Source organism: Poromitra crassiceps (assembly GCF_964638095.1).
Source record: "Poromitra crassiceps genome assembly, chromosome: 25".
NCBI lineage: Eukaryota > Metazoa > Chordata > Actinopteri > Beryciformes > Melamphaidae > Poromitra > Poromitra crassiceps.
This window is the reverse complement of record NC_139649.1, coordinates 3,323,031-3,349,293: the sequence shown is the minus strand read 5'-3', so window position 1 is coordinate 3,349,293 and position 26,263 is coordinate 3,323,031. Positions and strand designations below refer to the sequence as shown.

General features: G+C 44.4%; 1 protein-coding gene across 1 annotated transcript in view; it reads left to right on the top strand.

Annotated features, from left to right (window-relative positions):
• Positions 1-26,263, top strand: part of grm7 (glutamate metabotropic receptor 7) — a gene marked incomplete at both ends in the record, with an annotated part of 298,362 nt that overhangs the window by 242,849 nt on the left and 29,250 nt on the right. Inside the window, one exon of the mRNA XM_083660993.1 lies at positions 12,937-13,137. Coding sequence (XP_083517119.1) covers positions 12,937-13,137 — 201 coding nt within the window. The remainder of the gene's footprint in view (positions 1-12,936; positions 13,138-26,263) is intronic.

Below are 26,263 nucleotides of genomic sequence, written 5' to 3'. Positions count from 1 at the left end.
CACAGAGAGGGGCTGGTCTCTAGAGGCAGGCGAGGACACAGAGAGGGGCTGGTCTCTAGAGGAAGTCCCGTGTCTGCAGCATGGTAGATACCCAGGGTGATAATTGGTGGTGTCAGTGCAGGGAGCCAGTTGATAGCTGAGCACAGAACAGTGTGTTACTTTTACCAGACCAGCATCTAATAATGTCAAGGCACAAGGCAGTCACAGGTCAGGAGGGGTATATGTTTGAGGCAGCTGGCATGGCTGTTATTAAGGACAATACTTAGTGCTGGGAGCAAAGGGAGACAGTTCCTAATTGGGAGCTAGAGAACATATGCTTCATATTAACTCAAAACAATAAGAAAATATAGGGTGTGATGATGTTGTGAAGGGTGGGATCATCGCAGTTGTCTTTGTTTTATTTTTCCCACGACGCTGGGCCAGCAGGCCGGGGTCAGAAGATGGCAAAGTCATGACACACAGTCAGTCATTCGATCACTCACTCATTCATGGACATTTAGTGTGTTTAGTGAGGGGGCAGGGCTAGGGAAGAGGGGTTGTTATTTAGGATAACATTTAGCATTTAGTACACATATATATATATATACTGTATATACCAGGCGCGGACTGCATAATCGGGCACGTCGGGCAAATGCCCGGTGGCCTGGCCTGGCCTGGCCTGCAAAAAAAAAAAACTCTGGCACACACGTCGGCCCATATCCGCCTGGCCTGCTTGGTATCTAATGCCCGGCCTGAATTAGAATCCCAGTCCGCCCCTGGTATATACTGTATATATATAACATAGGTCTATGTATTTTTCTGTTTTTTTAATGTGGAAAGGTTACATATTGTAGCTTTAAAGCAGATTTTGTTTCCGAGTCTGACAATATTGTTTCTTGAAAAATTGGTTTCCTAGACTTAGATTACATTTGTTCCTTCCTGTGGCCTATCAGTATCAAATAATATTTTTTTGTACTTTTTTTATTATTATATTCACCCTGGGCATCTTTTATCATAGTGGTAAAAATGTTTCCACTGTACTTCAGGAAGATAGACATAATAGAATAGCATTGAGGCGAAACACAATAACATTCAATTTACTTCTCTGCACCAAGGCTGGAAAGCCGTCTTTAGCGTCGCGTCTGGCACAGAAACAATGAGTGCAGATCATTCAATGCAAGCAATAGAGATTATAATAGGGGGCGTCCGGGTAATGTAGTGGTTGATTGCCCGCCAAACAACATGAAGGTTGCAGGTTCGAGCCCCCGTGTTACCTCCAGCTTGGTCGGGCACCCATACAGGCACAATTGGCCGTGTTTGCAGGTGGGAAGCCGGATTAAGGGTAATATGTCCTGGTCGCTGCACTAGTGCCTCCTCTGGTCAGTCGGGGTGCCTGTTTTGGTGTGGGAAGGAAGGGGGGGGGGGGTAGCATGATCCTCCCACATGCTACATCCTGCCGATGAAACTCGTCGCTGCCAGGTGAAACTGCACATGTACAGTATCAGTGGAAGCAGCTGCTATTCACCTTATGTTCCATCACAGGGGTCAGCCAGTTACTTCCTATTGTGTTGACACTTCCTGTGACAGTACAGTACTAGCAAATAACTTTTATGGAAAGAAATGGCAGCTCCATATTGCCCCATTGCAACATCAGCGCCCAGCAGCCTCCGCCATTTTTGATTTTTGGAAACGTGACAGCGCCAAAAGAACCTCGCAGTGGTCAGCTGCGGTAGCGCTGGCCCCTATAATCAGCCTCTCTAAACAGTAACTCAACGGGAGTTGAACCTCGGGTCCTTTTCATTAGGTATTTATCTTGAAAAAAATAAAACGAAAAATTTTGCTTAGTTTCCACAATATGGTTGTTGTTTTACATCCCTGCACTACACCACTTCAATCAAGATTTGCAGTACGCCCGGAAAAGATGTGAATCCCCAAAGTTTAGAGTGTTCTCCCGTTGAGTTACTGTTTAGAGAGGCTGATTATAGGGGCCAGCGCTACCGCAGCTGACCACTGCGAGGCGCATTCTGTTTCCAAAAATGGCCGGAGTGTCGTCTCTTTCCTTCCACGCTCTTTGGTACTAGTGAGCAGGTAAAACGGGCCGTGTTTTGAACAGGAAGTCATAACACAACTGGGTCAAGTGGGCGGGGCTACATAAGGTGAATAGTCTACAACTCACCCCAGATCGACAGAGGGCGTGGAGCAACGACTGGGACAGCATGGGGGTTTACCCAATTACAATTGGGGAGAAAACAGAGGCAACAACCTGGAGAAAAAAAAACTCAAAAGATTTGAAAAAAATATATGATCAAATATTACCCAAAACAAAACGTGAAATACAGATCAGTCATTTTCCGCATTGAAATAAGCGCTTGGTGATTTTAAGGTCCCTGTTTGAGCTGTGATTTGTAGTGCTAACAGGTTCTTTATGTGGTGCCATTAGCTGCCTGGCTAGCTCGCCTGCCCCTCTTCCTATAATGGAGCCGTATTGATAGCATGTCTCATCGTCTGCGTTTCACTCATCCTCTTCCCGTTTATTTCCTGTGCTTATGTATTGATGAGACTGTGCAGCACCAAAGACACATAAAGAGAACAGCAGAGCAGTTACAGTGCTTCAACACTACTTTGCTTTGTTGCCCATTCTGTACACGTCCGCAGGCCGTTCTGACTCAACCTGTTTGATGGAGGGTAAAAGTGTAAAAACGTTTGAGTGGAGTTGAATTGAATTTAAACGCAGTTTGTTTCTCCACCATAACATCCATTCCCAGCCCCAAGCTTCTTTGACCATTCCACCCTGCTTCAATATGTGCCATTTTCTAGTGCACAACACACTATCACAACAATGAGATGTTCATGTTCACAGAAAAATAAATAAAAACACAAGTCTCAACTTGGTTTCAGGTTGATGTTTTTAGGTTGATGTTATTTTTTCTTCAGTCTGGCAGGCTGACAATCTGGGACATGTTGCCTACCACAATTTAGGGCTTTCATATTCCATTAAAACGAACCAAATGATCATGTTATTGCTATCCGTTGCATTGTTATGATCCTCTCAGAAAGTAAAGTAGGTTACGTGTTGTTGCCGTGTTGTCGTTCACTGTGTCTATTGTTCTTTTTTAGTACCGTTATTTTGTCGGCTACAACCTGTCATGCTCAATAAAAATGTGTGCAAAAACAAGTCTGGTGTGTACTCTGCTAAGCAGTTTTAGCGGATGATAAACGGCTACAATTAATGGCTAAAATAGCTGACGTTAATCCCCAAACGTCCTCATCCTCCACGTTAGCCCACATTTCAAAACGACGCAGCATGCCAAGTTGCCAACCCCTATGTTACGGAGGACTATAAACCTACTGACGGCTATGGTGTAAGATTGAAGCTCTAACTCATGCCTATACGTTTGAATTATTTCAGTTGGTGTAACCGTTACCATTTTTGCAATCCGTACGCTCGGACTTAGTGAGACGTTACGCTCAACCTATAGGCTACGTTTGAACTTACGCATGGCTGGTGCAACCCAGTGCAGAACATACACAGCACAAGTCACTAATCTGATCTGTACTCAAACTCTATTTGGCCTTATTTTGTTTCTATCAATCATCACACGCAGATCTAGACAGTGTGCTTCCATGCATATGTATGATGCCCCGGCATGCAGATCCCACACTATGTGCTCGGTGATGCTATGTCCTAATTTATCTATTTTTGTAAGATCATTTTTAAGACGCGTGTGCTTTATTTCATCGTGAACAGTGGGAGTCACCCTCTGCTGAGTGGGAGGAGATGGCATGCGATGTCAAGTCAAGAGCCCGCCGTTAAATTGTGATGTTCAATTACATGCTATGCACCTCATGCAGTATGCAGTGTGCACCTGCTGAGATACCAAGCAGCCCCATATGGACCATTCTGTTGATACATGACGAAGCAGAACATCTCTCTACTGTGCGCTCCTCAGCAAACAAGATATACATTTAATAAAGCGCACAGGTCATGAGGTTCAGTTGAGCCTGTTTTTTTAAGACTGCTCCTACTGCCTTTTAGTTTAGTTTTAGTTTAGTTTAGTGAGAGAGAGAGAGAGAGAGAGATAGATGATGCATGGGAGAGAAGGTGAGAGACAGAGAGAGGCAGAGGAAACGAGAGAGAGATAAAAAAAAATGAGTGTAAAATGAATGCAAATGAAAAATGGGGAGGAGAGAAGCGAGACACAAGAGAGTTAATGGGGTGAATCAAAGATCTCAATAGCATATCTCTCTCTCCCTCTCTCTCTCTCTCTCTCTCCCTCCCTCTCTCCCTCTCTCTCGCTCTCTCTCTCTCGCTCTCCCTCTCTCTCTCTCTCTCTCTCCCTCCCTCTCCCTCTCTCTCTTTCTCTTTCTCTCTCCCTCTCTCTCTCTCGCTCTCTCTCCCTCTCTCTCTCTCTCGCTATAAGATGAGTTTGTCTGATGAGGTGTAGAGGATCTTAATGAGCACAGTGTGTGATTGGCTCGATGCTGCTGGTTTTTTGGGCGGCGATGATCATTTACCGTAGTCAAAGGTGAGGACGTGACGCATGTGCTGCTCTGCTCGTGTCGTCTCTGCTCCGTCCCGTGTAATAGTCTCTACTCTGTCCCGTGCAATAGTCTCTACTCCGTCCCGTGTTGTAATAGTCTCTGCTCCGTCCCGTGTTGTAATAGTCTCTACTCCGTCCCGTGTTGTAATAGTCTCTGCTCCGTCCCGTGTTGTAATAGTCTCTGCTCCGTCCCGTGTTGTAATAGTCTCTACTCCGTCCCGTGTTGTAATAGTCTCTGATCTGTCCCGTGTAATAGTATCTGCTCCGTCCCGTGTTGTAATAGTCTCTGCTCCGTCCCCATGTAATAGTCTCTACTCCGTCCCATGTAATAGTCTCTGATATGTCCCGTGTAATAGTCTCTGCTCCGTTCCATGTGATAGTCTCTGCTCCGCCCCGTGTAATAGTCTCTACTCCGTCCCGTGTAATAGTCTCGACTCCGTCCAGTGTAATAGTCTCTACTCCGTCCAGTGTAATAGTCTCTACTCCGTCCAGTGTAATAGTCTCTACTCCGTCCAGTGTAATAGTCTCTACTCCGTCCAGTGTAATAGTCTCTACTCCGTCCAGTGTAATAGTCTCTACTCCGTCCCGTGTAATAGTCTCTGCTCCGTCCAGTGTAATAGTCTCTGCTCTGTCCAGTGTAATAGTCTCTACTCCGTCCAGTGTAATAGTCTCTACTCCCTCCCGTGTAATAGTCTCTACTCCGTCCAGTGTAATAGTCTCTACTCCGTCCCGTGTAATAGTCTCTGCTCCATCCCGTGTAATAGTCTCTACTCCATCCCGTGTAATAGTCTCTGCTCCATCCCGTGTAATAGTCTCTGCTCCATCCCGTGTAATAGTCTCTGCTCCGTCCAGTGTAATAGTCTCTACTCCGTCCAGTGTAATAGTCTCTACTCCGTCCAGTGTAATAGTCTCTACTCCGTCCCGTGTAATAGTCTCTGCTCCGTCCAGTGTAATAGTCTCTGCTCCATCCCGTGTAATAGTCTCTGCTCCGTCCAGTGTAATAGTCTCTGCTACATCCCGTGTAATAGTCTCTGCTCCGTCCAGTGTAATAGTCTCTACTCCGTCCAGTGTAATAGTCTCTACTCCGTCCAGTGTAATAGTCTCTACTCCGTCCCGTGTAATAGTCTCTACTCCGTCCAGTGTAATAGTCTCTACTCCGTCCCGTGTAATAGTCTCTGCTCCATCCCGTGTAATAGTCTCTGCTCCATCCCGTGTAATAGTCTCTGCTCCATCCCGTGTAATAGTCTCTGCTCCGTCCAGTGTAATAGTCTCTACTCCGTCCAGTGTAATAGTCTCTACTCCGTCCAGTGTAATAGTCTCTACTCCGTCCCGTGTAATAGTCTCTGCTCCGTCCAGTGTAATAGTCTCTGCTCTGTCCAGTGTAATAGTCTCTACTCCGTCCAGTGTAATAGTCTCTACTCCCTCCCGTGTAATAGTCTCTACTCCGTCCAGTGTAATAGTCTCTACTCCGTCCCGTGTAATAGTCTCTGCTCCGTCCAGTGTAATAGTCTCTACTCTGCCCCGTGTTGTAATAGTCTCTGCTCCGTCCCGTGTAATAGTCTCTGCTCCGTCCAGTGTAATAGTCTCTGCTCTGTCCCGTGTAATAGTCTCTGCTCCGTCCCGTGTTGTAATAGCATCCACGCTTACTAATGAACTCTCAAAGGCCTGTTGGGTATTCACACGATCAAAGGGAAAGCTGCAGCGGGGAGACATCGCCATGGAGACATGGAGGGAGTTTGTACATTCCTCCACATGGCTGCGTCGGTTTGTGTCAAAACAAAGTCGTGCTAAGCTTGATCCACAGGCGCTCGCCTCAGCTCCCGCAAGTCACAAATTATCTCAAGATCTGCTTTATTCTACGGTTCCCCCCCCCCCCCCCCGCACTTTACATTCTTACATCCGCAAAGGAGGTTTAGTTTTTTTTCCGCAGGCTCGCTCCCCCCGCAGCTCGCCAGCTACGCGGCCTCGCCAGCTACACGGCCTCGCTTGCTCTATGACATCACATCATCATTAGGTAATTAGGGCAATTAGGTAGGGCATTAGGTAATTAGGGCAATTACCTCATTAAAAAATCTGGCTCTATAGCCCAATCGCACATAAAACGGTATAGCTGGGGCCGGCCAAAATTCTTGAAACAGAGAGAGAAGCAAACATTGCTCACATGCTCCCTTTTATAATAGGATAGTGTAGCATGGGACAACCCATTACATTTTGCCGTGTATCCGATCTGATTCGGGTCAAGGGAGGGGGCGGGGCTAGGGCAAAGGGGCCGTAGCTAGGCCGTAGATACTCGGGATTCGAGGGCTGGGTAGGGGGAGTGGGATGGGAGAGGGTGTGGCCAGGAAAGGGAGAGCGGGGGGTGTGGGGGAGGAGAGAGCAGGGAAAGGGAGGAGGTGGAGAGGGAGCAGGGGAAGGAGGGAAGAGGAGAGAGAGCAGAACAGGTCAAATACAGTATACTGTGTCATGAATAGTCACAAGGGACAGTACAGGGGGAGTGTGGGTCAGTCAAGTTTAAGGTTGTGATGCGACTCACAAAATGTGCATATGACAGCAGACTGGAGTAACTGGTAAATGGCCTGCAATGGCTTTTTATCCAAAGCGCTTTACAGTCAGTAGGTACATTTACCTATTCACACACCGATGGCGGCAGGTTACCACGCAGGGTGCTGGCACACCATCAGGAGCAATTTGGGGTTCAGTATCTTGCCCAAGGACACTTTGACATGCAGACTGGAGGAGGCGGGAATCGAACCTGCGACCTCTTTTATCCAAAGCGATTAGTGGGACGACCCGCTCTACCTCCTGAGCTACAGACTGGAGTACTGGCCTTGGTGGAGGTCTGCGCTCTCGGAGTGCACTTGTAGTTTCCATATGGGCTTATACATCATTATAGCTGTAAGCTGGTGACCTTTGGCTGTGGTATGACTGATGCTGTCTTTACACAGCCGACACGCTAAAAGTGTCAAAGCTGAGCGGAGATAGAGTGAATCTTGATAGGTTTCCGTTTATATCCACGTTTCAGCAGCGATCATCACCTTCTCAATGTGCTACGTGGATCAGCAGGAAGCGCTGGATCATCTTTATGTGCATGATTCTAGACTCAATCACCGTGACGTTGTGCTAACGACAGTCACTTCCAACAGACAACTGGCGAATGATTTGAATTGTGGAGTTATCTGCATTACATTACATTACATTACATCATTTGGCAGACGCTTTTATCCAAAGCGACTTACAATAACACATTTTTGTCAGCAATAGAGCAATCAACTATGCAACACAGTCTATGACAACTACAACTTCTGAAGGAACAGTGGTACAAGTTTAGTTCAGGTTAGTTTTTTTTTTTAAGAGAGAAAGAAGTTAGTTCAAGAAGGGCCCAGGTGGAGCCTGAAAAGGTGTGTCTTTAGCCTTTTCCGAAAGATCTGCAGTGATTCAGCCGTCCTGACCGAAGGTGGAAGCTCGTTCCACCATTGAGGCGCCAGGGACGAGAAGAGTCGCGAACGGGATGAGCGACTTTTGAGCCCCCGTAGTGAAGGAGGGGCGAGGCGTCCTGCACTGGTGGAGGAGCGGAGGGAACGGTGAGAGATTTGGAGACTGACCATAGATTGTAGGTACAGAGGGGCTGAGTTGGTCCTCAGGAACCTAAATCTCTCCGTCCGTATAACAGAAATCATGTCCGTCAACCACAATTGAAAAGAAGGTGACGATGGGGACTTCCATTCCTTCCGAATGAGTTTTTTGTCAACAGTAGTCCCTTGTGTTAGAGACTGTTGCACAGCTTCCTATCTGACGTTTATGCTCTGCTTGTTTTATGTAGCTTACAGTGTTAGCATCTTTGATCAACCAAATCTACCCAACAGCGACAGGCTGGTCGGACTAACTGCTAGTTTTTGGCAAAACATTAATAGGACGAATCAGCATGACGTCACTTGCCACCCAGAAATGCGGAACCCCGTGGCAGTTAATAGTATGAGTTGTGCCAAACAAACGTTTATATCTCAAAAACTATCCATCACATGGCTTATATTTTGACATTCTGAGTGAGAGCAGAAGTAGCTCAAGAGTTTGATGTATAATATATGCATGTCGTGTTAAAGTTGTGTGAACTGTCGCAGTTTTTAAAATGTAAACAGAGTTAACTGGCTAGAGTCAGACACTCTAGCCTCGCGCCACTTGGGCTCCATAGGGTTCCATTGCCGCTGCCACCCAGTGACTCAGTTTGTTTACCAAAATGCTGCTCGGCTGATCCCTCCTATTTCCTTTAGTCTGTGGCCCAACAGGTGAATTAGATCTCCAAACTAATGTTATTAATGAGCTATGAGAATATCAAACGTGCATTTTAGACTTCACCATTTTCTCTTCATCACAGTTGTTCCTCGCCCCTTACCATTACCATTACCATTACACTGGAGCTTTCTACCTGGATTCAGAACATATTGGAAAAATTGTGATTGTGTGGTTCTGTTGCCACTCGGCCACTTACAGTATATGTCCGGTAGATTCAACAAGTTTTTGTTCACATTTGTAGTTTTGCTGACTTGAATGAACACACAGTCTCAATTAAACTAGATTAGATTTTTTTTCTCCTTCACCTCAGGCTGTTTCCCAGCTTCCACACACGCCTGACGCACATGTGTGGGAATGCTTGTTGTGGTGTGAGATGGTTACCTTGGTTACCTTGGAGTTTGCTCCTGCTATTCCACCTTCTGTTGACATACTGTAGAACACAGGCTACGTATCCAGGTCGCTTCCATCAACAATAAATAAAACACCATAGTTAATGAGTGAAGGTGATAATGCGAAGCATAAAAACAAAGCTCACCACTCTGTCTGCTTTGTCAACCATGCTTTTGACCTTCAGTGTAAGTCTGTGAGTAGCGTGTGTGTGTGTGTGTGTGTGTGTGTGTGTGTGTGTGTGTGTGTGTGTGTGCGTGTGCGTGTGTGTGAGATAGAGAGATATATATTAATCGTTCTAATCTCCAGATAAACCTGATGGTGAGACTTCAGGCCCGTCCCGTCTATCAAATGACAAACTAAAATTAATTTAAACACCTTTTACAGGAAACGATGCCAAAATGTAATAGAGTCCTCTCTGAAGTCAAGTCTAAAGCACAGGGAGCCCATAGAAAAATGCTTTGGCCACTTTTAAACACATTATAGTCAGTATTTTTTTTAGTATTTTTTTTTAAGAACCTACTTTGCTCTGCGTTTTATGAAAGTTGGGCCCTGCAGCTGTCGCCATTTAAACCGCTGAAGTTATTTTGCTGCAGAATGCGTCTGCTGGCCTCATGCAACACATAAGGAGAAGTCTAACTAAAGCTTCATTTATACTTGTGTCGCTCAGCACATGGTCTCAGACAAAAAAGAAAGTGTCGCTCATGGTGTTGCATTTATACTTCAGTGAACGTTTGCCTCGGTTCAACGGTCACGTGACACTCGAATGCTATAAGCAGACAGCCAAGAGATGAGAGGGAACGCACAGTGAAACCACCTCGGAGGCAAGATGTAACGTACTTGGCTGCAGCCGCATATAAACAGCACACAACCACACAACTCACCTCCTCTCTCTCTGGGAAATTGGTCACGACGTTATTTGTGATTTTCACAAAGTCATACATCAAGGACAGGCTGATAAAAATAGCGGGGACACGTTCATTCATTTCAATCGAGCGAAAATTAAAACAAGGAAGTCAAGCGCGTGCCGTCTATATAGCCAATCAGACTTGCGCGACACATCGTGGCGTAGTCAGCGACACTAGACATTTCACCAGGTAGCAGACACTGCTGCTCGCCGACACTTGAAAGTGTCGACTCAAGTCCTCATTTCTGTCGGCGACCGTTTCAAAAGTGTCGGCAGACGAAGCATAAATTGGGTTTAACTCGTCATATTTGCCTCAATCTCTAAGCTGGGTATTTGGAACCACAATGGAAATAAGTTTGACAACTTTTTTGTGATATCCTGATGAATTATTATAAGTACTGTATGCTTGTTGCTGTACTGTATTTTTTCATTTGTCAAATAAATTAATTAATTAATTTCTCTACCCCTTTCATTGTCACATCATCTGAATCACATACAGCAGCATATCATTATAGATGTTTTTATTATTATTATTATTATTATTATTATTATTATTATTAGTGCACAGACACAGGGGTTTGTATGAGGTTGGTTATCAACATGTTAAAATTACAATTAATGTCTAGATAAGACTAGTCATATATCTGCTCTGTCCCGTCACGCTCCTGCTAGCAGGGCTGCAGTGCAGCAAATGGGATTACACTTTAATATAATAATGTTGCAGGATGTATTAGTATTGTAATAATATTGTGTGACAGCACACAGCAAAAGGGTTGACAGGGAGAGTTCAACCAGAGCGGCCTTCATTGATTTTCTCATTCACAATCATATCCACTTTTATAGGTTTTTGAAATTCAGTTTGGAGAGCACAGCACGATTAGAAAAGTGCAGTATTTTGTGCCAATGTTCAATATCTTGAAATGCTTCTATCGCATGCCAAAACAAGTGTTTTTCCATAGTTTCCCTGCAGAATCCTATTCTTGTAAACACAAAGCATTTAGACGATGGGGACACTACAATTTTTAGATTTAACCATTTATTGCACAAATGAAAATACAGTTATGTTTTGCGCGGATGACTACGCTCTTTACAGAAGATGCTCCCTGGATCAGCCCAGCAGCATGCAGAGCTGAACACGGAGCACAATGCAGAATCCCCCCATGGGGATACAAGAGTGAGCCCAGCAAGACATCGAATAAAGTTGAACCTTTGAGCCATTCAGACTGAACTAGAAAGGTGGAGGCTGGGGTGGTTTAGGACAAGCTTTGCCAGCAGCAGCGTGTGACAGCATAGGTGAAGCAAGATCAGACTAAGAGGAGGCCATATTCAAATGGACCACCTTGTTGTGAGAATGGATGTGATTGGTGAATGATTAAATCCTCATCCAATCAGTGGCTGTCAGCTGATTACAGCCTGTGACTTCCATGTCCTGGTTTAAAGGCACTCGCAGGGAAACCGTGAACAGGTTGCAGAATTAATCATTAATATAAATAAAATAAAATGTAATTTCCGCTTTTCTAGACTGGTTTTAGGGTAGCTGCGTTTAGGGACGAACCTGCATCATTTCGGCAACATGACTACCGATACCTGGTATTTAACAAAAGGCCAATTTTGGTTCGATATATGAGCAAACTGATTCACCGGTCTGCATACTTCATACACTGTATACTGACCCTCCTTTGGGAACACATAACTTGAAACAGAGCTCGTCCTCTCTGTGGAGACAGACTCCCTCAGGCGTCAGCTCCTACTGGGAGAACAGTGATACTCATATATATATATATAGCCTCAGGAAATGATAAATGGTGCCACTCGTCTCCGGCTGCAGCTCCTCAGTCCTCACCTCTCTCCATGCTCACCTTCACACCTGCTTACCACATAGAGTACTGCATGTTCTGTTTCAAGTGGTGTGATGTTTTTCTCCTTCACTACAGAGTGCACGGCTTACTGCTGAGAACCTGTGGAGCTCTCTGAACAGCTGTTCATACTGTACATGTCAGACGCTCAGAACGCCAGTAGTCTTCTTTGTGGCTCCTTCCAGTCGGGGAACGGCACAAATCACTGTCTTCAGTCTGAGGGTGGAAAGCAGGGCGGTTAATTGATCCTCTAATTACAGTTCTGTCATTTCCATAATTACAACAATGACATTAACAAGAATCCCAATATTACAAAGGCTCTATTATGGGATGAATAATATGACGGAGACTACAAATGATCCAAGAAGGCGTGTGAGAGACTGGACTCCGCTTCTCTGCTTATTTGCAACGATTAGTTGAATCTCAGACAAAACAGACATATCAAATGGTGGAAAATGAAGTCTTTGTTCTTGAACTTGTTTTAGCCCTTTGTTAAATAGTGTCTAATTGTTACCCATTTTCAAATGCCTCCCCCTGCAGCGAGCTCTGGGAGCGCGTGCCCAGGGTAGGAGGGCACCTTGTCCTGTCTGGCACCGGCCCAGTAGCTACTTATGGGTCCAGCACGGGCCGGGGCACTGCTATACTATCAGAATTTTGATCCATATGATGCGCTTCCTTACTGGATGTATAAACGATTTAATAGAATTACTTGGGTTCGACTGAATGTAAACTGCATCATCATCATCATCGTTGCATTTGACCTAGCAATTAAGACAACTCTTCTTCTCTCATTTGTGTTCTTCTCTTGTGTTGTGTGGTCTGTGTAGTAAAACCTTGTGCTTATTGTCTGACCGATTGTCATACAGGTACGTGCTTCCGCTGGAGATGTCTTGTGGAAAAAAGTAGGGATTTATAAAGAAAGCCTGTAAATATCGAGTCAAGTCAGTCACTTTCTCGTCCCTCTTGCCTCTCTCAGGTCAGGAGCGGATTGGACTGGATTCCAAGTACGAGCAGGAGGGGAAGGTCCAGTTTGTGATCGACGCGGTGTACGCCATGGCCCACGCGCTCCACAACATGCAGAGAGACCTGTGTCCCGAGTCGTCTGGGATCTGCCCCGACATGGACCTGGCCGGAGGGAAGAAGCTCCTCAAGTACATCCGCAGTGTCGGCTTCAACGGTGAGTTGGACAGGCTGGTGCCCGTGCTTCTGGAGGTGATCAAACGTGCACGTCTGCGCCCGGTGACGTGCTGTCTGCTTCTGGAGGTGATCAAACGTGCACGTCTGCGCCCGGTGACGTGCTGTCTGCTTCTGGAGGTGATCAAACGTGCCGTCTGCGCCCGGTGACGTGCTGTCTGCTTTGCATTGTGCTCCGAGGTGGAGATGATGTGGGCGGATTTCTGAGGGAAAAGTAGGTTCACTCAGGATGACATCTAAATCTTGTTGGAAGGAAACTCGAGACCGGAGAGTGGCAGTTTGACAGCTTTATTCAATCTTGCGGCTCGGGAGCCAAGGAACTCAAAGTCTGGATCTGAATTTTTATAGTGCTGAATATACATGGATTATGTTAATACAAATAGAATAAAGCTATAAGTGTAACTCGCATTGTATAACGTCCCCCCGCAGCTCAGCAGCTGGCATCGAAGTCGGAGCCTCCGGCATGGTCACCACGAGGTGGTCGACCGTGGACGTTCTAGCAAAGAGGCTAAAGCCAATGGGCTGGAGCTTCTGTTGCTGGAGCATCTCTTGACGCATCGGGGGAGTGAGGTTTACTCACGGCACGGCACGACCGCCGGTCCGCTGGCTACCATAACGCTAAGGTCATACAGTATATGAGCAAGACTGAACACAGGCAAGGCTAATTATAGTTAGCACTTAAAGGAGATGAGTCATAAGAGTGAGAGTGACATGACTAGCTTCTTCTAGAAGACAAGTTCTTATAATGTCAAGGCCACTTGTGAAAAACACACACGATGCTACGTTAGAGTGGAATCTGACTGTATCATGGTGACGCTGATTCACTATTCTTGAGTTTTACGCACTTCAGGTGTGAATATGGGTCAAATGTTACATATCAAGTGAGCACATAGGACTGCAGTGGTTCTCAAATGGGGGTCCGTGGCACTTTGCCAGGGGGTCCGTGAAAAGTTTTCAGGAAAATGAAAATAAACACTTTTTTGTGTGTGCAAAAGCTTCATAGTTCCATGAAAATATTGTATGCTTTAGATCTAAAATGGTTCATGGATTACATTCTAATCTAACAAACCTATCAATTTAAATGTCAAGCACGTTAACGTGGAAACAATTAAGCGTAGCCCAAAATCACAAATCAGAATGAGGGGGTCCCCGGTATATTTTCTATCTTGTAAGGGGTCCTTTTGAGAACATTTGAGAACCTCTGGTCTATAGCAATAAGAAACAAAAGCAGAAGATAAAAACACTGCTACCTGTAAAAGTTGACCCAGCTGGCTCATAATATTGCCCCTGGACCATATGGTCTTAGGGTTATATATCTTTGGCACTTTTTTTTTAACAGAGGTAAACAGCGTGTGTTCAAAGCTAAAAATAGGCCATTGCACAGCTGCCACCTGGCCGGGGCAGCTGTTCTCCCAGAGCGTGCGTTTCAGAGGATGGACTGAGTGTCACCAGCGTGCAGGTGCACTGGACACTTCCCTGACCACATACAGTACGCTCTTATTCTGAAATGAACCAGGAGAGCTCTTATTCTGAAATGAGCCAGGAGATTGTCATGACATTGTTTCCAATACATAAACGGTGGCAGCGCCATAATATCGTCACGGCCGGATTAATGGTTGATGAGTGTAAATCTAGATCTAAATGGTAAATGGTCTGCATTTATATAGCGCTTTTATCCCAAGTGCTTTACAATGTGCCTACATTCACCCAGCTGGCACAGCCATCGAGAGCAATTTGGGGTTCAGTGTCTTGCCCAAGTATTTTAGTTCTTCTTCTTCTTCTTCTTCTTCTTCTTCTTCTTCTTCTTCTTCTTCTTCTTCTTCTTCTTCTTCTTCTTCTTCTTCTTCTTCTTCTTCTTCTTCTTCTTCTTCTTCTTCTGTTCTACATTAGAAAGGCCACATGAGTCGGGCTGTCATTGAGATTCTAAACAACATTTGTGAAACACACGTCTGAAAACAAGACTGAATATACTGTAGGTCCAAATTATGTTTGAAACCGTGGCTTTTCATGGACTTTTTATTCATTTCAATCGCTCAAAGTGCTGTGTGATACAATACACTGATACTGTATGATTAGTCAGTGTTACAGTGTGTTTGCTATTTTGATTGACTTGACTCAAAAATCACCAATCAGTCTTTTGAAATCACCAATCAATATATATATATTTTTTACAAGAGGTCAGAGAGTTATCATTGTTCACACAAGAAAGGACAGTAGATTCTCTTCTGTGTGAGTATTTTTAGTCCACTCCATAAGAACTGTGCCTTCCAGCGCACATTGCCATGTGTAGCAGTGTTTTACAGTGACGGGGGATGCAGGGTTCCCTGTGCAGCTCTGCAAAGTATTAAAAATGAATGAATGAATAAATGAATGAATAAATACATAAATAAATAAATAAATAAACATGTCTGGAAATATAACTTGAGTCCACAGCTTTTGTTGATGTGTAGGATAATATTCAGATCGAGGGATGCTCTTATTACCCAGCCGCTGTCAGTATGCATTAAATATCAAATACCCGCCAAAATCAAGTAAGGAAAATAGAGTCTGTCTGGAAAAATATGGAATTTTAAAATGGAATGCGTGTAGGAGCCCTGCCAATCATCTCACATATTCTGATATCTGTCACTGTGAAGAACAATCTTCATCTATACAGTGATATGACCTAGATAGCAGGGGCAAGATGTCTATCTGCGTAAATCATATTGAACACCAGACAAAGTATGATTTTATTTTTTATTTTATTTTGAAATGTCTAGGAAGTGTGTGGCTGCTGCTGCAGGCAGGTTGCCTCTGTAGTTAACAGAGGATATATTTGACAAATTGACAGAGGACAAGGCTTTGCGTCTGTTGCTGGTTGTTCATGCAGTAAATGAGCGGTTGTGTGATAACGTCACCATACCCTCCTTTCAGAATGTCACATCGTTTTTTTACACGCGGCACCTTGTGTGTGTGTCTGTGTGTGTGTCTGTGTGTGTGTGTGCACGTGTGTGTGTGTGTGTGTGCGTGTGTGTTTATGACATCGATACCGCCCATCTTGGAAGGGGAAAAGGGAAAGGTTGATGGATGCCTGTCACATGAGATAAAGCAGACTCAGTGTTTAATGGCATCACAGAATACTGTAGCAGCAGCATAGGGCAAAATTACATTGTCAGAAAATAGCAGCTTGAGCGGTTTGAGTGCAGTGCAAACTGACAGTCTGACACACATGACAGAAGGACAGTAGAGCCCAGTTTACCACGGGGGGGAACTTCATCTGAAAAGAATAAAATGCCAGAAATGGAAGAATTTACATTTCCTCAGAAAGCGTTTCAGAGTAGGCGAAGATGATGGATGGTCTCCATCTCGGTCACCATGGTTACGTTGCCGAGGCGGTGGGATTCACGCCTTCCGGACTGTACTCTCTGTTTGGGAAGAAAACCTCTGCGAGGACTTTCATCTCCTCCTGCCGCCTATTTGCATGTTCAACACCGCTGAAAGGACGGCTTTGACCAAAAGAGCCAAAAGACAATCAGGCAGCGAAGAATATGTTTCCACATTTTCAACATCATACCATCATAAGGGCTGTTTGACAGCAAAGTAAAGATATAGCGTACATGTATGGTGACATTGAACAGAAACCGAAGAAATGTAATGACATATTATTAGACATATATATTATTTATGTCTATAATGAGAGTTTAACGAACCAGTTATGTCCCAGTTTTCTCCTCGAAATTGAGTCTTGTGATTTTTTTTTGTTGCATACATTAAAATAAAATAAAAAATACGACATTTTGGGGTTCAACTTGTCTTGAATTAGTTAAACCTTGGTTAAATATGCATGAACAGTCACGCACAGGTTGCTATTTGCTTGGCAGTGTGCTTTTTGCCCCCTGCAGGTGGTTAGCGAAACATGCAATTTTTTTATTTTATTTCTTTTTATCGTTCAACGCCTGCAAAAGTGTTGCAGTCCTTTTGTGAATTCATCGTTAAGTGACCACTAGATTCACATAAGAAATAGTCAGCACTCTCCATTATAGCAGAGAGAGAAGACTTCTTTCCAATTGTTGTTCCCATATCCCCATTTTAACAAACACGGCCCAAATATCGATTCAGAAACAAAATCCATTTGATATCAAGAGATTGCTCTGTGTTGCCGGTGGTAGCTATTAACCCTCCTATTGATCTAAGGCCGTTGTCTGGTCATGGCAAGAATGACTAATTGAGTGAAGGGGAGTGCTACCCAACAACAGCAGTTAGACACCAGTCAGACTGTCAGTCAGTGGCGCCAGAACAAGTTTGCAATTAGGGGGATTTTTTTTTTTTTTTTTTTTTTTTTTTTTCCCTTCCTCTCTCTCTTTTTTTAATTTTTTTTTGCCGGCGCCCGGCATTTTTTTTTTATGTTTTTTGGACGTTTGGATGATTTTTAGCCATATTTAGAGGAATATCTCATTTTGGCTGTGTAAACAGTGTAACGTGGGCTCTCTGTAACTTGATCCCCAGGTCTGTCTGTCTCAGGTGTAATAATCCCACAACGATCACGACTTTAACAAGCATCACAGGCTGTGTAAACAGTGTAAAGTGGGCTCTAAGCGTCAGGGGCAGTTGCCGCCTCAGATTTTGAAAAATAATTTTTTTTTTAGGGGGACCAGATTTTAAGGGGGACAAAATGTCCCCATGTCCCCCTGCTTCCGGCGCCCGTGCTGTCAGTTAGACACCAGTCAGACTGTCAGCTAGACACCAGTCAGACTGTCAGTTAGATACCAGTCAAACTGTCAGTTAGACACCAGTCAGACTGTCAGTTAGACACCAGTCACACTGTTGGTTAGACACCAGTCAGACTGTCAGTTAGACACCAGTCAGACTGTCATACCACAAGGCTTTTAACAACACCAGTCAGACAGTACTGTCATACTGTACTACAAGGCTTTTAGCACTTTGTCATACTAATACTATACTATAATAAGTACTAGGGGTGTCAAAAATAATCGATTATAAGATGCATCGCGATGCGGATGTGCACGATTCTGCATCGATTCACAAATGTAAAAAATCGATTATTACTATTATTATTATTATTTATTTATTTATTTTTTATAATCGAATAAAATATAATGGAAGTACATGCAGTTGTTTATTTGGATCATAATACAATGCAACCCCAAATGCACTTTTATTTTAAAAGTAGCCACACAGTGAGAAAAAATAAATCATGTATTGGGAAAAAAAGTGATGGATCGATTGAAGATGCATCGAGATGCATCGACAATCGTAATCGAATCGAATCGTAGCCCCCTGAATCGTAATCGAATCGAATCGAATCGTGAGGCCAGTGAAGATTCACAGCCCTAATAAGTACTACTACTTTTCAATCGTCAGTTAGACCGCTTCATGTCTGCATCTTTGGAACACTGTAATAACTACTGTTTCATCATTGAGTGTGCGCGTATGCATGCATGCATGTGCATGATGAACATGCAGAGAGGGAGGGAGAGAGAGACCGAATGAGCCAGTGAAGAAAAAGTAATGCGCGTGTTTTATATTCCATCATGTTTGACTCCAGACACGGACGTGCGCACGCTGAGCAAGGTGTCGGGTTTCAGCCCATGTGCTCCTGACCAAACTGAAAACCCGTTCAAACCACTTCCCTCACTCTCTCTCTCTCTCTGTTAGTATTGTATTAGCTGTAGTTAACGTTAACACCGTATTACGTAGGCTGTCAGTGTTGATAGTAGAATGAACTTGTTAAGGACAAAATGTATAATGCAAATTTGATGCCCTCTCTCTCTCTCTCCCTCTCTCTCTCTCTCTCTCTCTCTTTCAAGTAAAACCTACCCACATGGCATGGCACGTGTTTAGGGGACGTGCAAATTTTTCTTTACCGTTTAACTGATAGTATTAGTCGGTTAATGTTGAAACGGTCGATTATCGGTTAAACCGTTATCAGTCGACATCCCTAATTACAATTATAGCATTTTATACAATCTACTGCATAGCAGATGATAAATTGTTGAAGTAATCTAATAAACCATATGGTTCATATTCATAAGAACATCCATTTGTTACAATCCTTGAATTTGTACAGTTCAGTAGAGCGTGGAGGAGAGTGCAGCATGTATTCATCACCAACCACCATCCTGTTTCCTTTCATCTTTGCTTTTTGTCCATAATACGCACATACTCTGCATGCCTTCATCTCAATGATTTAATCTGATCACTTTTGATCACTGAGGCAATGTGTGTGTGTGTGTGTGTGTGTGTGTGTGTGTGTGTGTGTGTGTGTGTCCTATGTGCATTGCGATTGTTTTGTATCCATTTTGATCACAGTATATCAAAGAATTTGTTTTACTGGGATGTGAGAGTATGTTTGAATACCATAAGTGCTACCTTGCTTTAATCTTTCCTCAATCTGCCTCTTTAAAAAGCTCTTTATACGTCCAAAACATCACCATCTTCATCACCATCATCATCATCACCCTCAGCAGCAGCAGCTAAGACTATTAAAAAATGTGCAGTCTGAATTTCAATGTGGAGTTTTCTTTATTTTTTTTATTCACAATTGAAGTTCCCTGGTTCCAGACGTTTGAATCCGCCCACTCCACTGAGTTGAGTTTGGGCTGCTTCTGGTCTGGCATCGTGACAGGCAACAGTGATTTCCTCGTTTGAACAAATGATTAGCCAATCAGCGCCGAGGGGGATTAGCCAATCAGCGTCAATAAACGGTGCAACGGGTGGGACTAATGTCTTTGTCAAGCTGTTTCTGTTGTCAAGTGAGCTGAGGAGTAATATCAACAATGGCGAGCGCCATGGCCCAGATAGATGCTGCTCTCGATTAAGAAAACCACTTACTTTGAAATCCAAACAGCACTCTGCTTTGAAGACAATTATTCAAAGAGTTTTTATTCTTATTTTTTTGCATTGTCACGACTGGATTAATTAGATTCAGGCTGATGCGTTGGTCTCTAGTGATTGGTTAGGGAAAATGGAATTCCCCTGGGGGAATCCCCTCATGGAAATCAGTTAGAATGGAGGCAATGTCAGACTAGAAGCTGGGAATGAAGTGTAACGAGTCAGTCTGATATCAGGCTACAATTGAAGTGTGCTGGAGCTGGATGTGTGAAGCAAGAATAGGAGTGCTGACATAGCCCAGTTTGCTTTTTATATTTCTATAGAACTGTGATCCTGGATGAGTGCTCTCTGATTTTAAGATTTGAATATGAGATGTGAATCGAACCAAAGAGCTACTGTAAGATATGAAGCGTTTTTGTTTTGGTTTCACCTCTTCCTGCATGCTTGATGCACTGTTGCACCACCTCTGATTGTCCACAAATGTTGCTCCTTTTAAAGCAACCAATAGGAACTAACAGTCGACCAATAGGAACTAACTGTAGTCTCATTTTAAAGCAACCAATTCATAGCTTTCAAGGGGCGTTACGTTCTGCCGGGAACGCCCACCTGGCGGTCAAAAAAAAACTTGTTCATTCCGCAGTGCCCGCCGAGTCACTAGTTTCTCACGCTGTTTGTTCAGCCAAAATGCCGGATACCTGTTGTGCTATCGGTTGCACTAACCGACGAGGAGACACACCTGGCTTGTGCTTTTACAGAATGCCGTCGGAGAAAGAAAACTCACACACACACACACACCCACACCAGTCCCCTTACGAGGGAACTGCTTTTTACTGGCAGAGCTGTGCTGCGTTTCCAATATGAAGCAGACACTGGAGTCACGGTGCAAAGTGAATCGATTCACCGTGTCAGTATGTCACTAATGAAACAGAGCTGTGCTGCGTTTAAATTGCTGATTTGCTGGCGTCATGACTCCTCCTCTATCATGGCGGCAGCTGCAACAGCAGCAGCCTGTGTGCTCGCAGCGGCGTCCAACAAGCCTATTATTGAGCTTTTTAAATATTTTTTGCACCTTGATTTTAATCACAGCCGCGGTAAAAAACTTGCGACCAATACTTCTACATCAGAAAATAGTTGATGAATCCATGGAGAACTTTCCGACGTTCTACCTTCCCGATGACAGTACGACAAGCTACAAACACTTTGGCTATGGACTTGTGGCAACGTATGACTCTTTACTACGGCGTAAATGGCGGCCCCTCATTGCAAAGGGACGTGAAGATAGCAGACAAATAACTTCCATCTGTCTGCTGATTTCGGGCGACATCCATCCGTGCCCAGGCCCCACACCGTATACCGGGGGTACGGAGGCTAATAACAACAACTACCGCTCAATCCAACAAATAGCCTGGCTCCCTCAACAGTCAGTAGCTAACATATTAGCATGGCTTCACTTACCTCCACCGGTTTTCAGGTGGTTAAGTGGAATAGAACCCGCCGGAGGTAATCTCTTCCACCCTACCTCGTCCCAAAACTCCATGGAGGGTCCATCGGGCAGCCAGCCGTATCTTCCCTCGAATCCGTGGCAGTTGAGGGGAGTCGATCCAGGTGAGCGTCCGCATCGGAGCGTGCTGCGGGGTGGTTTCAACGAGCGCCCGCCGCCAGGTAGGCCGCTAGCTAGGCTGCTAGGTAGGCCTATCGGGCCCCCACGGCTCTTGGCAGACCATCCGTCATCTATAACACGGGATCGGGCTGGGCCCCCGCGACCCATGGCTGTCCATCCGACAGCCTCGACTGATCATCCGTCAACTTTAACACGGTCGCGGGCTGGGCCCCCGCGGCCGTCGGCTGATCACCCGGCTAGAGCCTTCATCGAGCTATCATCTGGCGATAGCTTAGCAGCGCCAGCCACATCCGACACGGCAGACCATCCGACGTCTACAACACGGGAGCGGGCTGGGCCCCCGCGGCCCAAGGCTGTCCATCCGACAACCACGACTGACCATCCGTCAACTTTAACACGGTCGCGGGTTCGGCCCCCGCGGCCGTCGGCTGATCACCCGGCTAGAGCCTTCATCGAGCTATCATCTGGCGATAGCTTAGCAGCGCCAGCCACATCCGACACGGCAGACCATCCGACAGCTACAACACGGACGCGGGCTGGGCCCCCGCGGTCGGCGGCAGACCATCTGGCTAGAGCCTGCATCGAGCTATCATCTGGTGATGGCTTAGCAGCGCCTGGCCATCCAGCCGCCAAAACACGGTCGCGGGCTGGGCCCCCGCGGCCTATGATCGGCCACCCGGTCTCTACAAGCGAACACCAGCGAACACTAGCGAAACACACGGACTTGGCTACCTCTACGCGAGGCAGAAGGACTCTGAATACGGCCTCCTACCTGTCTCCCCAACCAGCAACCTTTTCAACCCACACAGCTACTAAGGTAAATCCCAGAAATCCGGTCCTCAAAAAACACAGCAGAATCAAAATGTTTCAGACTTTAAATCACTCCAGAATTGTATGGGACCCTCGTAGTAAACCAAAGGGCCTGTTATGCGGTCATTTAAATATCAGAAGCATCGGAAACAAATATGAGCAGGTTGAACATCTACTATGTAATTCTAATATTGACTGTTTTGGGATCTCGGAATCTTGGTTGAAACCTTCATCTGCTGCAACCCTCTCGACCATGCCTGGGTATCACGTGTTTAGGAAGGATAGGGAAAAAGGCAAAGGTGGAGGCGTACTATTATATGTTAAGAACAGCTTAACTTGCAGACAGTTAGAATTGCCAGCGAACATTATGTTTGACTGTGTTGGTGTAGAAATCAGTTTATCACACGAAATGTCTTTTATTTTATTTTGCCTGTATCGACACCCGAGTGCCAAAGTTGAGTTCTATGACCATCTAAAAACCATGTTGAATTCATGTGATTCCAACAAAGAGATCATTTTATTAGGTGACTTTAACGTTAACTGGGATAATAAAAGAGACAGAAGTAACCTCAAACGAACCACAGAGTACCACAATCTAGTGCAACTCATAGAGAAGCCTACTAGAATAACGAACTCTTCCCAGACTAGAATTGATTTAGTTTTCACTAACAAACCAGACAGAATCCCTAAGACCCTTAATTTTCTGACGGGCCTATCGGACCATAATTGTATTTTTTTCTCAAGAAAGCTTACCAAACTGAGGTTCGTAAATTCTCATAGAGGTACACCCCACACAGCTTATAATGTTATCCCCAAGAACCAGACACAGAATTTCAATGCTGCATTGAAAACTGTAGACTGGATGGAAATTCTGTCCTCCACCAATATAGACTCTAGCTGTGATTCCTTTGATAACAAACTCAAGGAGGTGATGTCCTCTTTTGCCAGTAGAGGGAGCCGTAGGACCAAGGAAGGTGGCAGCTTACCATGGTTAGATAACCACTGTAGAACTCTTATAAAATCTAGAGATCAGCTGCTCAAACAAAGCCTGCATTCCAGGTTGTCTACCGACAGGCAAAAATTCACTCATGCGCGTAACAAAGCTACACAAGCTATAAGAAAAGCTAAGGCTAACTTCTTTATCTCTATTATTGAAAGTGCAAAAGGCAACGGGAAAAAAACATGGCAAATCTTGAACAAACTGCTAGGAAAAAACAACAAACAGGAGAGTAAGGCACCTGAACTAGAACTAAACGGTGTCCTGGTAAAGGATCCCACGGCAGTGGGAAACTCTTTTAATAATTATTTCATAGACAGTGTTTCAGAGATCACAACCTCCTTTAGTCCTTCTACCATCCTACCATGTCAATTAGATAAGGATAAACCAATTTTCCAGATTAGTTCTATTTCAGAAGCTGATGTCTTAAAGATCACTGGTGCCCTCAAAGGCTCCAAAGCTAGGGATGTACATGGAATTGATACCAACTTTGTGAAAACGCACATCGATGCCTTAGCTCCACCCATCACCATCATGATCAATCAGTCAATCAGTCAAAATTCAGTTCCATCATCATGGAAAGTAGCTACCGTGGCACCCATTTTTAAATCCGGGTCCAAAACGCTTGTGGCCAACTATCGGCCTATAAGCATCCTGCCAATCATCTCTAAGATCGCGGAGAAATGGATTGCGAGCCAATTGATTTCACATCTTGACAATGGCCCCTCCATGTTACATCCAATGCAGTTTGGATTCCGGGCTAACCACTCCACTGAAACGGCGAACTGCCTTTTCACTGAAAGGGTTAAGTGCCTTTTAGACAAAAATCCATGTGTAGGAACTGTATTTCTTGACCTCAAGAAGGCTTTCGACACTGTCAACCATCAGGTTCTACTATCTAAACTCTCTTATTTCAATTTCTCAGCGGATGCTTTGTTATGGTTCAAGTCATATCTTTCAAACAGAACACAGTGTGTCTCTGTTGACGGTGTTAAATCTACTTACCTTAACAATCATGTCGGTGTCCCTCAAGGATCTATTTTAGGGCCTTTACTGTTCTCCTTATATATAAATGACCTCCCAGATGTTTGTAAGGAATTAGGCGTCCTGATGTATGCTGACGATGCAGCCATCATTGCGCAAGGTAAGGATGCCATGTTAACTGCATCCAAGCTAACTAGTGCATTGGCCCAGGTACAAGCATGGTTACGAGACTCATGTCTCATGCTCAACACAAAGAAAACTGTATGTATGATGTTCACCAAGCGACCAAATAAGTTGAGCAGATCCTATGTATTCCTGGAGAGAGAAGAACTGGAACTGGTACCACAGTTCAAGTACCTTGGAGTTATTTTGGACTCTAACCTCACTTTCAAAAAACATGTAAAAAAGGTGTCCAATACAGTTAGATTTAACATACAGAATTTCAAACAAATCAGGCCCTTTATCACAACGGATGCGGCTAAAGCCTATCTCCACTGTATGATCCTCTCTCACATAGACTACTGCTCCACTGTTTGGTCCTTCGCTGGTGTCACTGTGCTCAAACCCCTTGAACAGCTCTATAAAAAAGCCATCAAGGTGTTTGACAAAAAACCACAATCACATCATCACTGTGAAATCCTAGAGAAATATCAGCTCCTTAGCTTTAACAATTTTAGAACATTTAAAAGCACGTGTCTAATCTATAAATGTTTACACGGCTTGGCTCCTCCTCCTCTAGGGGAGTTCATTAGAAGGAAGAATAGAAATTTGAGCACAAGGGCAGCAGCTAGGGGGGACTGCGAAGTCCAAGCTAGAAAATCCACGTTCTCAAAAAACACCTGGTCGATCAATGGCAGCACTAGCTGGAACACACTTCCTATGGCTATTAGGGAAAGCCCCACTTTTGCGGCATTCAAAAGCCAGCTCAAAATATGGCTTAAAACAAACCAAATTTGTGAACACTAGCTTTATAGCTGCCTTCCAAATCTTCTTCTCTTCCTGCACTAGGCACTTCACCACTTAAGTGTAACACTTAAGAGAGAGTAGAGTAGCCTTCATATTGTTTCTATGTATTGTTATCTTGTAACCTGTCGAATGGAAGGTGTAGTATTCTTCTTTTAGCACTGACATGCTGCATGTACATCCTGTCTGTGTTTTGCTGTAATTTTGATGTCTGTAATGTGTGGTATCTCTTGCGATGACACGCTACAGGTATATCAGTTTGTTGCGTACATCCTGTCTGTGTTTTGCTGTAATTTTGATGTCTGTAATGCTGTGGTATCTTTTGCGATGACACGTTACATGTATATTTCAGTCTGTGCGTTGAATGAATGAAATGAGTGACTGTTTTGATATTTATTGGGGACAACGGATGTAAATTAGCATTAGCTAACTCCGGCATATTTACATGTTTTTGTATATAGAGGCTTCTGTATTTCTGAACATGTCCATTAATGTGCATTGTCCCGTCACAATAAACCAATAAAAAAAAAAAAAAAAAAAAAAAAAAAAAATATTCCTGACTGGAAACTGGAGGAAAAAAGACCGCTTTTTGCTGCATCTGCGTCTGGTCAGTGTTCAGCGCCATTGTTGTTTTGAGTTTTGACCGCCAGAAGGGGCGTTCCTTGTACCTACGTAACGCCCCTTGAAAGCTATGAATAGGAACTACAGTAACAGTAGTCTTCTTTTAAAGCAACCAATAGGAACTAACCGTAGTCTTCAAGCACTTTTGAAAGTGAGTCATTGCAGCATGCCTATATCTACAACCTTTAAGAAATGGGGGGTGTTGATGGTTATCACTGTACTTAATGGGCTTTTTGGCAATAGTGCTCTGCTGCCTTTAGGTGACCCAGTCACAGCCTGCGT